We start from the raw sequence: 15,024 nt of genomic DNA on the forward strand, positions 1-15,024 counted from the left end.
AGAATAACTAAATTGGCACACCTTGCCTGGGACTATCCTTCCCTGTTTTTCCACCTGATTCTAGGTGATATGGATGTTCTTCCAGAGTGTGATCTGACACGCTGACTGGAACTAGTGACTAGGGGGTTAGTATTTGTATTTTGAATATTTAACATCAAGCCACATCAAACCAATGGTTAAAATCAAACCATAAGGTGACCTTCCAACAAATATCATGTGAACCCAAAATTTTAATTGCACTTCTAGTTCACTATACGTGAAAAATTACAGACCATTTAAAAATTCTTTTAATTTTCTTGTCTACCAACAAAAAAAAATCTACTTTCAAATTTCACTACTCTATGACCTTTTTATAGAGGCTCCTCCCTACATGTGTCTTTCTGGAATTATAAATTGATGTTGCATGATATTTTGACAAGCTCCAAGTAATGCTTACCTGTAGTACATACTCCTGTACTTGGTTGAATCTATTTGTATCTATCTATCACATACACAAAAAGAACATTATTAAAGTTTCAAAGTCGAGCACTTAAAAATTTTTAAAAATGCCAGATATAAGGTTGCATATGCGACCTTAATTTGGCCCTCTGGGGCTAGATTCACAAGGGGTACTTAGCAATTGCAATGTCTCACTGTTAGGCATCGTGCCATCTTGTAATGTTAAAAGTGAAGTGCCCAGACGCTCCATTCAGTGCATGGGGAGAGTTAGGGATTCACAGAAGCCAACATGCTGAATGGGGTAGCCAGTAGGAAATGCTGAGCAGAAGAATGGTGCCTGAGCCCCGCCCACAAAGGGAACTAGGCACCTAACCCTGAGCCAGAGGGAGGTGACTCCCTCCACTCAGAATTCACAGCTGTGAACCCACTCCTGGAGTCAGATGCCTAAGTCAGGTCAGTTCCTTCTTAAGGTAAACCAAGGAGAGGGAGCAGATGGTGGTGGTGCCCCTCTTTTACCCAATCACACTGTGGTTCGAGCATTCACCTTGGATGCAGGAGACAGATTCAAATCCTCCTTTGCTTGATGTAGAGCAGGGACCTGAACCCAGATCTCCCACCAGCCAGGAGAGTGCCATATACACAGGGCTATGGGGTATTCAGGAGTGCATCTGTCACAATAGCTCCTGTTGAAGCTGTTTCACTTGGTATAAATAATAAATATTCATTGCACAGGAGGGGGGTGGGGAGAGAGAGAGAGACTCTATAACCTGGTGGTTAGGGCACTCTCTTGGGAGGGGTCAGACCAGGGTTACAGTCTCTGCTCCACTGAATAATTATTTATTTATACAAAGTGGCACAGGTTTTCATCCCAGTCTCCTTATCCAACCGTCCTAATCTCCTTTTATGGCTCTTTGTCCAAACTATCTCTTCTCCCTCCCACCCCACCACACTGGCTCCAGTCCTAGTCTTCCTCCCCAGGCTCCATACCCAGTCTCAGTATTCCAGCCACACCCCTCATCTCCCATCTCCTTGTCTCAGTTTTCTCCTTCCCTAGCTTCTTGCGCCAGTTCATTCCCTGCACTCCAGTTCCTTGTCAAATGAGTCTTCCCTACCCCGGTCTCCCTTTACTGCTTACTCATCCCAGTCTCCTTCCCTCCCACAGCTCCTCATCTAATCTCAGTGTTTTCCCTCCCAGCCAACTAGGTCCCAGTTCCGGTTGCCATTTCCCGCATTGGTTCCCAGTCCCAGCCACCTTGTCCCATCAGTTTCAGCCACCTCTTTCCTCCAGCTCCCAGTCCCAGCCTCCATATTCTTCCTGGCTCCCAGTCAAAGCACCCCTCCACTCCAGCTCACAGTCTTCTTGCCCAGCCAGTCCCAGACTCCTTGTCCCAGTCTACTGCTTTCCCCCATGCAGTCTGGCTTTTGTCCTCTCTGCATTTGAATCAGACAGCTTCATCTTCCACTCTGCCTGGGTTTGGGGGGATGGGAGGGGTGGTCATTCGGAGCACAGGAGAAACCGGTTCCCTGCTCTTAGTTCCAGTGCCTGGCCCCACCCTGGCCCATATCAGCTGGAAGCAGCCATTAGAGAGAAAGTCTGGCTTTGTCCGTATGACTGGGCTAGAGCATACTCAGTTGTTCTGCAGGGAAGGTGCATCTACAGTCTGGTCCCATACAGGAGTTGTGGGGGAATGGGCATACTAAGTCACTCTGTGGGAATGGTGCATACACAGTCTGGTTAATATTAGGAGCTGAGAGAGGCTTGAGCATGCTCGGTAAGTATGGACTCTTCAGAGTCTTTAGCTGCTGAAATTGAAAGAGACTCTACAGAGCATGTGCAAACTGTAATTTTTAGAGGTTTATAAACTGGCTAAATTTGCTCAGATTTCATGGGGACACTACAAGGCATATTTCTGAAACAAAGACCACCCACCTCCCACCCCACCAGCACATGTCAAGTTCCTGCTCCAAAGCATGGGAGCACTAGAGAGGTTGAAAGAAAAAGTCACCCAAATTTTTGAATATGAGGGAAGCAATGTATTTTCTCTAGCCTCGTTCTCTGAAATGGCTTAGCCATTTTGGCTGAAAATTAATATATCAGCCTAGGGCAGACACCTGCCACACAGACTTGCAGAATGAATGGTTAAAGTTTGACAAAGTTATGAGCTGAAAACAGGGTCTTATAATTGGTAGTGTTGGGCAACAGACAGGACTCACATATATGTGTATATATATGTGTGTGTGTATGTTACATACACACACACACAGGGATACTAAATCCATCCTTCTTTGAGATACACTCAGTTGAAAGAGCAATAATCTTTTCTTACAATTTTTTCCTTTAATTTGGTGGTCTAAATTGAGCACTATATTATGTTCACACCACAATAATATGCTAACGCATTAATTATCATTTAAAAATGTATGATCCTCCTATCTCACTTGTGCGTTTGGGGAACCTAGTGAATGAGAAGATATGTGCATTATCTTATTGCCTGCCATGCTAAGTGCTTAGCAAAGTCAACAGAGACAGTAATCTGAACAAAGAAAAGGGATTTGCATTGAATTACCCTGAAAGCATAGTTACATTCACAATCTAAATTCGCCTGAAGAGTGGATACTTAGATTTGAATTAGAATAGTTTGAAAAAAATGTTTTGAGCTTTAAAATAAGAATCTGTCCAAGAAAAAAATCCAATTTTGCAAATTCAGACAACTTGCTATAATGAAGTCATTGAAGTCTAATTTAGAGCCAATGAATAGGTTGTGAAACATATCTACCGATTACAGTAACAGGAAGTTTCTGTTACTTAAAACTTGTGGCAATGGAATGATGGTGTACCCTAGTGTATGGTGACTGTATGAAGTAGTTGTGGATCTGGTTGAATAAGTACAGAGTGTGCTAGCATGAACAAGCTACGCTGTGTTGCTCTTTTAGTTTGCTGGCAGATTGTCTGCTAAGAAAGGTAAACACTAGATTCTTGTCCTACGAATGAGTTCCTAAAATATTTATTGTGTTTTTAAATTATTTATACTGCTGTGTATTAGAAAGAGGTACTATATGCATTTATGAGTACTAATGGGAAATTTTTGCACTTATGGACACTGATGCAAAAGTTAATACTGTGCAACTAGAAATGAACCCTGCAAGGTAACCAAACTCATTACAATCAAGTACTGTTGCGTGCTATATTGAAAGAAGGCTGGTCTTTTGGTTAAGGAAAAAAAACTGGGACTCAGGAGATACAGTTTGATGGATCTACCACAGACTCCCTGAGTGACTTTGGACAAGTCACTTAGGCCCAGATCCTCCAAGTGCTTAGGCATTTAAAGGTGTTTGAGGAACAGGGCCTTAGGGCCTGATTTTCAGAAATGCTAGGCAACTGCTGCTACCATTAACTGTAGCTGGAGTTGTGGGTGCTAAGTACCTCTTATCTTAATATGTCTGTGGCTTAGTTCCCCATTTGCAAAATGGGGGCAATAATACTTCCTGTCTTCCACACTGTGTACATCAGAAGCAAGAAGCCTGATAAACAAGCAGTGGGGCCACTGGATGATTGAGATGCTAAAGGAACATTCAGGGATGATAAGGCCATTGCGGAGAAACTAAATGAATTCTTTGCACGGATCTTCATGGCTGAGGATGTGAGGGAGATTGAGCCATTCTTTTTAGGTGACTAATCTGAGGAACTCTCCCAGAATGATATGTCATTAGAGGAGGTTTTGGAACAAATTGATAAACTAAAGAGTAATAAGTCACCAGGACCAGATAGTATTCACCTAGAAGTTCTGAAGGAACTCAAATGTGAAATTGCAGGACTACTAACTGAGTCTCTAACCTGTCATTTAAATCAGATTCTGTACCGAATGACTGGAGGATACCTAATGTGATGCCAATTTTTAAAAAGGGCCCCAGAGGGGATCCTGGCAATTATAGGCCAGTAAGTCTGACTTCAGTAGCGGGCAAACTGGTTCAAACTATAGTAAAGAACAAAATTGTCAGACACATAGATGAACATAATTTGTTGGGGAAGAGTCAACATGGTTTTTGTAAAGGGAAACCATGCCTCACTAATCTACTAGAATTCTTTAAGGGGGTTAACAAGCATGTGGACAAGGGAGATCCAGTGGATACAGTGTACTTAGATTTTCAGAAAGCCTTTGACAAGGTCCCTCACCAAAGACTCTTAAGCAAAGTAAGCTGTCATGGAATAAGAGGAAAGGTCCTCTCATGGATCAGTAACTGGTTAAAAGATAGGAAACAAAGGGTAGGAATAAGTGGTCAGATTTCAGAGTGGAGAGAGGTAAATAGTGGTGTCCCCCCGGGGGTCTGTAGTGGGACCAGTCCTATTCAACATATTCATAAATGATCTGGAAAAAGGGGTAAACACTGAGGTGCCAAAATTTGCAGATGATACAAAACTACTCAAGATAGTTAAGTCCCAAGCAGACTGTGAACAGCTACAAAAGGATCTCACAAAATTGGTTGACTGGGGAACAACCTCGCAGATGAAATTCAGTATTGATAAATGCAAACTAATGCACATTGGAAAACATAATCCCAACTATACATGTAAAATGATGGAGTCTAAATTATCTGTTACCACTCAAGAAAGAAATCTTGGAGTCATTGTGGATAGTTCTCTGAAAACATGCACTCAATGTGCAGCAACAGTCAAAAAAGCAAACAGAATGTTGGGAATCATTAAGAAAGGGATAGATAAGACAGAAAATATCATACTGCCTCTATATAAATCCACGGTACACCCACATCTTGAATACTGTGTGCAGATGTGGTCGCCCCCTCTCAAAAAAGATATATTGGAATTGGAAAAGGTTCAGAAAAGGGCAACGAAAATGATTAAGGGGATGGAATGGCTTCCATGTAAGGAGAGATTAATAAAACTGGGACTTTTCAGCTTGGAAAAGAGATGACTAAGGGGGGATAAGACTGAATCATCTTGACTCATAAAATCATGACTGGTGGGGAGAAAGTAAATAAGGAAGTGTTATTTACGCTTTCTCATACCACAAGAACTAGGGGTCACCAAATGAAATTAATAGGTAGCAATTTTAAAACAAACAAAAGGAAGCATTTTTTTCATACAACACATAGTCTGTCTGTGGAACTCTTTGCCAGAGGATGTGTGAAGGCCAAGAATAAAACAGGGTTCAAAACAGAACCAGATAAATTCATGGAGTATAGGTCCATCAATGGCTATTCGCCAGGATGGGGAGGGATGGTGCCCCTAGCCTTTGTTTGCCAGAAGCTGGGAATGGTCAACAGGGGATGGATCACTTGCTGATTACCTGTTCTATTCATTCCCTCTGGGGCACCTGGCATTGGCCTCTGTCAGAAGATAGGATACTGGGCTAGATGGGCCTTTGGTCTGACCCAGTATGGCTGTTCTTATGTTCTACATCTCTCTTGTCTACTTAGATGCTAAGCTCTTTGGGGAAGGGACTGTCTTTTACCATGTGTTTGCACTGCACCTAGAAGAATGAGTTATCAGTCTTAGTTTGGTCCCCGGTTATTACCCTAATACACACAAATAACATAAATAATAATTTAAATAGGAAATTTATGACAAATAAGGGCTTAAGGAATTGAAAGTATTCAATGGGAAGGATCAGATGACCATAATGTCTATGATTAAATTACAATACTTTAGTTCTTTGTATTTACATAACATGTTCCATCCATTTGCTATGCTGATCTTAATGGCTTACTCTTTTACAACAAGCCTGTGAGGTAGGTTAGATTGTTGGTAGATTGTTACTACCATTTTAAAGATGAGGGGACAGAGGGTGGAATGAATTCTCCCATCACATAACAAGTCTATAAGCAGAGCTAGGACTAGAGCTAGAGCTGTGGAAATCATTGATTTGTTGCTTTGCTGGTAGTTCTGAAAAATCGGTGTTGGGGGGTAGGGGAGACAATGAATTGAAAAGTTAAAAAAAAATCTTTTCAAGTCAAACAAAAAGTTTAATTCGACCTGAAACAAAATGTTTCATATTGATTTCAGAATTTATTTATTTATTCTTCCATGAACTTGAAGGACATTTCTAAACAAAAAGTCATTTCAAATTGAAACATTTAAATGTTTCATTTTGAAAATGTTAAAATGAAACATTTTGATTTTTGGGGAGGGGTGGAATGAAACAATTTGGCAAATTGGGCTCTGGGAGTATGGGTGAAGGAATTCGGAGTGCGGGTGGTGTTCTCTTTGATCCTTCTCGTCAAGGGTAGGGGTCCATGCAGAGACAGATGCATCCTGGAGGTGAATGCCTGGCTGCAAAGATGGTGTTGCCAGGAGGGCTTTGGCTTCCTTGACCATGGGATGCTGTTCCAGGGAGAAGGACTGCTAAACAGAAATGGGGGTCCACCTACTGAGGAAGGAGAAGAGCATATTTGGATACACATTGGCTAACTTCGTGAGGAGGACTTTAAACTAGGTTTGATGGGGGCAGGTGACCAAAGCCCACAGGTAAGTCAAGAACATGGAGACCTGGGAGAAGGTTTGGAATTTGTGGGGAGCATAGGCTGTTATAGCAGGGATAAGGGAGAGACAAGACAGAACCGGGGGTGGAAATCAAATCAGTATCTTAGATGTCTGTATACTAATGTGAGAAGTATGGGGAATAAGCAGGAAGAATTCGAAATGCTAGTAAATAAAAACAACTATGAAATAGTTGGCATCACAGAGACCTGATGGGATAATACGCATGACTGGAATATTGGTATAGAAGGGTACAGCTTGCTGAGGAAGGACAGGCAAGGAAAAAAGGGAGGAGGTGTTGCCTTATATATTAAAAATATATACACTTGGACTGAGGTTCAGATGGAAATAGGAGACAGACTTGTTGGAAATCTCTAGGTAAGGATAAAAGGGGTAAAAACAAGGATGATGTCATGGTAGGGGTCTACTACAGACCACTTAACCAGGAAGAAGAGGTGAATGAGGCTTTTTTTTAAACAGCTAACAAAATCACCCAAAGCACAAGACTAGGTGGTGATGGGGGACTTCAGTTACCCAGAATTTGTTGGGAAAACAACACAGCAGGGCACAGATTATCCAATAAGTTCTTGGAATGTATTGGAGACAATTTTTTATTTTAGAAGGTGGAGACAGCTACCAGGGGAGAGGCTGTTCTAGATTTGATTTTGACAAATAGGGAGGAACTGGTTGAGAATTTGAAAGTGGAAGGCAGCTTGGGTGCAAGTGATCATGAAATGATGAGTTCATGATTCTAAGGAATGGTAGGAGAGAGAACAGCAAAATAAAGACAATGGATTTCAAGAAAGCAGACTTTAGCAAACTCAGGGAGATGGTAAGTAAGATCCCATTGGAAGCAAATCTAAGGGGATAAAAAACAATAGAAGACGGCAGTTTTTCAGAGACATTATTAAGGGCACAAGAGCAAACTATCCTGCTGTATAGAAAAGATAGGAAGTATGGCAAGAGAGCACCCTAGCTCAACCAGGAGATCTTCAATGATCTAAAAATTAAAAAAAAAAGTGTCCTACAGAAAGTAGAAACTAGGTCAAATTACAAAGGATGAATATTAACAAATAACACAAGTATGTAGGGACAAAATTAGAAAGGCCTAGGCATAAGATGAGATCAAACTAGCTGGATACAAAAAGGGTACCAAGAAAACATTGTACAAATACATTAGAAGCAAGAGGAAGACCAAGGACAGGGTAGGCCCATTACTCAATTGGACGGGGGAGGGAGGGAGAAGGGGAATAACAGAAAATCTGGAAATGGCAGAGGTGCTTAATGACTTCTTTGTTTCAGTTTTCACCAAGAAGGTTGGTGGTGATTGGATGTCTAACATAGTGAATGCCAGTGAAAATGAGGTAGGATCAGAAGAGGCTAAAATAGGGAAAGAACAAGTTAAAAATTACTTGGACAAATTAGATGTCTTCAAGTCACCAGGGCCTGATGAAATGCATCCTAGAATACTCAAGGAGCTGACTGAGGAGATATCTGAGGCATTAGCGATTATCTTTGAGAAGTCATGGAAGATGGGAGAGATTCCACAAGATTGGAAAAGGGCAAATATAGTACCAATCTATAAAAAGGGAAATAAGGACAACCCAGGGAATTACAGACCAGTCAGCTTTACTTCTGTACTTGGAAAGATAAAGAAGCAAATAATTAAGCAATCAATTTGCAAACATCTAGAAGATCATAAGGTGATAAGTAACGGTCAAGATTTGTCAAAAACAAATCATGTCAAACCAACCTGATAGCTTTCTTTGACAGGGTAACAAGCCTTGTGGATGGGGGGAAGTGGTAGATGTGGTATATCTTGACTTTAGTAAAGCTTTTGATATTGTCTCGCATGACTGTCTCATAAACAAACTAGGGAAATACAACCTAGATGGACCTATTGTAAAGTGGGTACAAAACTTGTTGGAAAACCGTTTCCAGAGAGTAGTTATCAGTGGTTCACAGTCATGCTGGAAGGGCATAATGGGTGGGATCCGCAGGGATCAGTTCTGGGTCTGGATCTGTTCAATATCTTCATCAGTGATTTAGATAATGGCATACTGAGTACACTTATAAAGTTTGTGGATGATACCAAGCTGCGAAGGATTGCAAGTGCCTTTGTTCTGGGTGCCACATTTCAGGAAGAATGTGGACAAATTGGAGAGTCAAGAGAAGAGTGACAAAAATGATTAAAGGTCTAGAAAACATGACCTATGAGGGAAGATTGAAAAAATTAGGTTTGTTTAGTCTGGAAAAGAGAAAACTGAGAGGGGGCATGATAACAGTTTTCAAGTATGTAAAAGGTTGTTACAAGGAGGAGGAAGAAAAAATATGTTTTTCTTAACTTCTGAGGATAGGACAAGAAGCAATGGGTTTAAATTGCAGCATGGGAGGTTTAGGTTGGACATTAGGAAAAACTTCCAAACTGTCAGGGTCGCTAAGCACCGGAATAAATTGCCGAGGGAGGTTGCGGAGTCTCCATCATTGGATATTTTTAAGAGCAGGTTAGACAAACACCTGTCAGGGATGGTCTAGATAATACTTAATCCTGCCATGAGTGCAGGAGACTGGACTAGATGACCTCTTGAGGTTCCTTCCAGTTCTTAAATATCTAACTACCCCATCCCCCACATTCACAAACAGAAAATACATATATAAATGAATCTGATGATGTGGAAATACTGCAAACAATGAAGACGGTAGTGGAGTCTCGTAGCAGGGTTACTACATTTTATCTGTATTTACACAAATCCAATTTTTCGAGTGTTTATAACTTGATTCGAAAAAAAATAACTGGAGAGGTTGAAATTTGTCATACAAAATCCCAGTTTGGGAGTAATTTATTATATGCTTTAGCATGTAAATATAAAACCAAAATTCAGACATTTAGCATTCTGTCAGGCATTTAAAATTACATTGGGGGTATTTAAATAATTTTTTTAAAAAAGAACAAAGTGATTTAATATCTTGTAGTTTTTTTAAAAAGTTCAACTATCCACAGTAGGATCATTAGCGTTCCCCAGACCAGAAGGGAATGAGAGTGCCATAGAGACAGAACATCCAGCTTAACAAGGTTACGAGAAAAGGAGCAGGGTGATCCCAAAAGGAAACAAATTAAATAGCTGAGATATTTTGGGCCCCGGCCACAGGTCCAGCTCAAGTCCAAGACCCTATATCTGAACTTATGTAATGTCCCTTAAGGCATAGCTCTACTCTAAATTGTGATTCCTTAACAATGGTGTTGTATGGTTCTCTTTTTTGCTCCTCAGTGATTTCCAGATCAAAGTTAACTAGTAAATATAGGATGGTTTGTTGCTGTTTTCCCCCCTAACTGCAAGTCCTAAAACTCAACCTGGGGTTTGAAAGTCTAGCTGGGGACTTTCCTACTTCCCTATCACCAACTATAAATATTCCCCAACTTTCCTCAGTTACATCTTTTCTACCTGACTGTGCTATTGACATCTGTCTTTGAAGATTGCAAAAGTATAGGTAACTGAGATTTGGCTTTACAATTGGAACATAGGACCTGATCCTAGTCCCATTAAAATCAAGAGCAAAACATCCATTCCATGGACAGAATTGGGTTCTTAGTCAACAATTCTGTGTATTGCACAGACATTGCTCCTTGTATGGGCCCCAAGAAATTGAGAGACATAAAATGTAGTAAAAAACTATGTCAATGAAGAAGAACGGATCTAGTTACACACTGTGAATAGAAACATTGAGTGATACAATTTTTGCAGTTACTTTTCAGAACAAACAGACCCTTTAAGGATGAGATTGTTGACACTGGGTCTCCAGCTCCTTTGTACCACTTTTGCAGTGTAAAATAGTAATTTACTTCAGGGACATGCTTGCATAGGTAAATCCCAGTCTCATACTGCCAGTTTACACCATATCCGACAACCTCATGTATAGGGGGAAATGTCCAGAGCACCTAAGCAATTCTGGGCTGGAAGAAGGCTTCAATGGGGTTTTTGCAGCCAGGATAGGTTAAAGCAGCCCTGAAGCTGCTCTCACTTATGTTAGGGATCTAACAAGATTTTAGATGCTCCCTAAATCAGAGGCATGCTTTGCCACCCTCTCAGATCCTGCATTGAGCGTGATTCAACTGCACTCAAAGATCAGGGCCTAAATTCCTCACCCTAAGTGAGGCTTTAGGGGAGCACAGAGAAGTATATGTCACCTTTAGTGGTTAAGGCATGCACAGTATCTATTTTCAGAAAGATTTTTTCGCTAAAAGTTCTATATAAAAAATATCCCTAAAAGTGAACCGAACTCTAGAGAATTTTTAAAGGCTCCCATTACCGTTTTTTTGAGAAACACGTTGCTGATCTTATTACTAATGGGACTGCAAAACACTGATTGCTGAAACAAGTTAATACTAAAGCATCAGAATCATTAAAAGGCCCGCCCAGCTCTTGACTTCTCTCATGTTTGTACATGTTTTATGTGCAAGTAAGACTCAGATTGACAAACATTCAGTTTACTTGAATGCGAGTTGCAGATCACAACTTTCATACGATGCTTGACTCATACCTATGTCAACTTTCTATTTTAGATAACTAGGGCATTATGCTTTAATAGGTAAAATTAAAATTGATTTTTCCAGGTTTGTACAGCCTTGCTCTGGTTTCCATGATGCAACAGCAGAATGGATTTTTTTTTTTAACTGAGTGTATCCCAAAGAGAACTGAGAATGTTAACATTAGTCTTAGTAAAGCTAGAGTGAGCTTCACACCAAAGTCTCCAACTCTGGGAAGTGAGTCCCTGTAGGACCACACAGGACAGTCTGTGAATTCAGTTGTTGCTAGCTTTACAGTTCAGGATGGAAAGAAAGATTGAACAATGTCAATATTCATTCAATTAATTCAATTTTGTTTTACTCTGAGAGAAACAGATCACTTAAGGAGCAAGAATGAATTTACAAAACTGGTAAATTTATGTGCTTCTTTTTTCTTTTCTTGAAGATTTCAAGAATTCCATTGTATATAATTGATACTTTCACTGGCTTTGTACGATTTAAAGAACGATTTTAATCCATTTCATTTAAAAGTTTGTTCTCCAGTTTTTTGTTTTTTGGTTGTTGGGGTTTTTTTAGCTCTTTTAGAAGGGCATATGCTGTTGCTTCCACCAGTGAACAGTTAGCAAACATTCGATTTATGTTCATGTCTTTCATAAAAGGCTCCATTTTCAGAGAGAAAATCTATTTTCAGCAAGCACAGTCCATTCAAAATCATTCCTTTTATCTAAACAGTAAGTATTCATGCCAGCATGTGCAACTAACAGGACCTGATTCACCCCTGAATTATTACCATAGGACTCTGGTGTATCTCTACTGATGTCAATGAAGTTACAGCAGTATGAAACTGTGATAATTCAGGCCCATAGTGTTAATGTCATGGCCATTTCAAAGAACCCGTTAAAAACTGTAAAACCGTTCAGGCTTTGCAGGACTGCACAAACAACAAAGTGTATTCCCTGCTTTTTTGGACTAGTGGTAACATAATTCTTTATCTTATTTACCACCTTTTAGCTGGAGAGCTCAAACTATTTTACTAATATTTAAATAAGCCTCAAACTGTTCTATGATGAAGGGCAAGGTGATGATACACAGTGACTGCCTCCTTTACCTCTAGAATGCAGTCAGCGCTGTTCAATAGCACCAAATAACATTACCTAACAATTTAGGGCAAGAAGTAAAATGGACTATCATAGCGAGCTGAAGCTGCAATGGGAATTTAGGCTGGCAGAATATAATGACATAAATTGGAATTTGGTTGGAAGACTTTAATTAAAACTCTCCTGTCCTTAAAGCAAGTTCTAAAAGATCTTTAATAAGCATAGGGGGTCAAGAGCTCAGCTTTATGCCTCATGCAAAAGACAGTAACTTCAGCAGGACAATTCCTGGCAGCACCATGCTGTCACTACTTCAGTACTGACTCAAAAGGAGGAGGAGTCAGACCTAGTAAATCATCTCACTATTTCCTGAAGCACCTACTTATGCCCAGAGATCTCTGTAGCAGACATTGACAAAGTCCAACACAGCCTAGCCTATGTGATCGGACAGGATCACAGCTTAGTTTATGTGATCTGCTTGGATCTGACAGGTGATATGGCTGCAGGAATAAACTAAATCCTTTATGTCTAATGATTTGAAAAGTTCCTAAATATATCACTTTACATTTTAAAGAAATTCATCGAAATGTATTTATTTTATTTATTGATAATGCACCCATTGTTGTATTTTCCAGGTGCATCACAGAAACTGAAACCAACTTTGCCAGCAAGTGGGAACAGGGCAAACAAATGGCATAATTCCGTTCTACACTGACCTCAAGCAAAATCTCTGTTCACAACCCTCTGCCCTCTACCATTTCTCTAGAATCTTAGCTCCCTGATGAGGTAAATACCTAGTGCAATAAATAACTAAATCGAAAATAAATTTGGGCTCTGATGGATCTCAGAAAGGTGCATATTCTACATACTTGGGACTTCCACTAAGGATGCCCATCCCATGGAGTTCTATTCTATTCAGGTTCTTATACTGTGCTCATCACCATGCTCAGCCCTGGGGATGAATATCAAGAGCTCTCCAGTTAAATTGAGCTTTTGTGTTGGTCTATAAAGAAAGAGATGGTCTCAGAGGTAGTCGTGAGTTTCGCAAAACAATTAAATTACATACCTTGATTTAAAGCTGTCAGGTGGCATGAGTTCCAGTGTATGTGTTGGTCCATATAGATTGACTACAAACAGCTTTACTGTTGGGTTTGTTTGACCTGCCTTTGAAAAAAAAGGAAGTAGAAATTTTAGCATGTAATGTAGAGGCACTGGAAATACTGACAGCTAAATATACTTAAGGAATACATATATTTCAATATGTTTTTCATAACCTGAAAACCCTTAAAGTGATCTTCAATTGAAAACAATAAAATTCTGTCTCATTATCTCCCACGAATTGCTGAGTCAATCAACTACACAATTGAAAATGTAGCTCAAAACCCAAAGTATAGTGAGTATATAGTGAGATCATGCTGCTATTCACTGAAGACAGATACCGTAATGCAAAAAAAATTGACCAGTCAAATGACACTAACTGGGAAAGTATTTTGTGAGTTCTGTATGTAGATGGAAATCCCATCAATATTTTATCAGAATTATGCATGTTCAAAGGCAGAATATACCCCATGGTGTTTAGGATTTAGGGTTTGTCTACACAGCAAAGCACTTTAGAGGGCTGTGATTTGTAGAGAGCTCTAATGTGATGAGTTCTAGCTACCCTGTGCAAACCATGATGGTGTGCTCTAAAAGGTACCTAGTTTGCATTAATGTAGCCCTGTTAAGAGCCTGCCATCAGGATCTACATGGGGCAGTTAGAGTGCAACACCTTAGACTGCTTTAAAATCCACACCCCTCTAGAGTGCTTTGCTGCACCATGTAGACTAGCCCTAAGATTCCAGAAGGTAAGACCATGTAAAACTGTAGCAGGAACATGTATACATCCCAAGAAAGCACTGTTGGCATTCTTTCTTGTTGGGTAGTTAAAAGTCCAGTTTAAATGAGCTTTGTAATAATGTTCTAGTAATAGATCTAATATTCAAACATGGACATTCATGCTAGGGGCAGCCAAGGAAGAACCATTAGGATCTCTCATGTCTCTAAAGACTGCTGCTGACAAAAGGGGAACAATCAAAGAGAGGGTGATAAATAGGATTGGTGGTGGTGGATGGAATGTCTTGGGGAGGAAAGGAAGGTAGGTCAGATGGTCTCCTGCACCTTCAAATATTTTGAGGTTCACATTATCAATAATATAGATATTATTCAGATTACTGCCTATCATGGTAATGAATGTTATCTCATTGTTTCCTTGGGCTCCTCCATCTGCCTGTTGTAGCCACATGTTGCCTTTTGTCTTGTGTTGAGATTTAGATTGTGAACTCTAGGGCAGGGAACATCTTTTTCCTCTGGATCTGTACAGCACCTACCACAGTGGAGTCCGGATTCATGACTGGGTCTCGGAGGCACTACCCCAATAAATAAACACTAGATTGTGGAACTTTATAAGATTTTGTAAAATATAATAAAATATC

General features: G+C 40.1%; 1 protein-coding gene across 3 annotated transcripts in view; it reads right to left on the bottom strand.

Annotated features, from left to right (window-relative positions):
* DPP10 (dipeptidyl peptidase like 10) overlaps window positions 1-15,024 on the bottom strand; it is a 427,741-nt gene that overhangs the window by 42,444 nt on the left and 370,273 nt on the right. For all 3 annotated transcript variants that reach the window (XR_006284806.1, XM_043525123.1, XM_037912763.2), the window contains exon 10: window positions 13,620-13,717. Coding sequence is in view for 2 of the 3 variants with exons in the window: in XM_043525123.1 (XP_043381058.1) it covers window positions 13,620-13,717 (98 nt within the window). In the remaining variant the exon portion in view is untranslated. The remainder of the gene's footprint in view (window positions 1-13,619; window positions 13,718-15,024) is intronic.

This window comes from Chelonia mydas, chromosome 11 (genome assembly GCF_015237465.2).
Source record: "Chelonia mydas isolate rCheMyd1 chromosome 11, rCheMyd1.pri.v2, whole genome shotgun sequence".
Classification (NCBI taxonomy): domain Eukaryota; kingdom Metazoa; phylum Chordata; order Testudines; family Cheloniidae; genus Chelonia; species Chelonia mydas.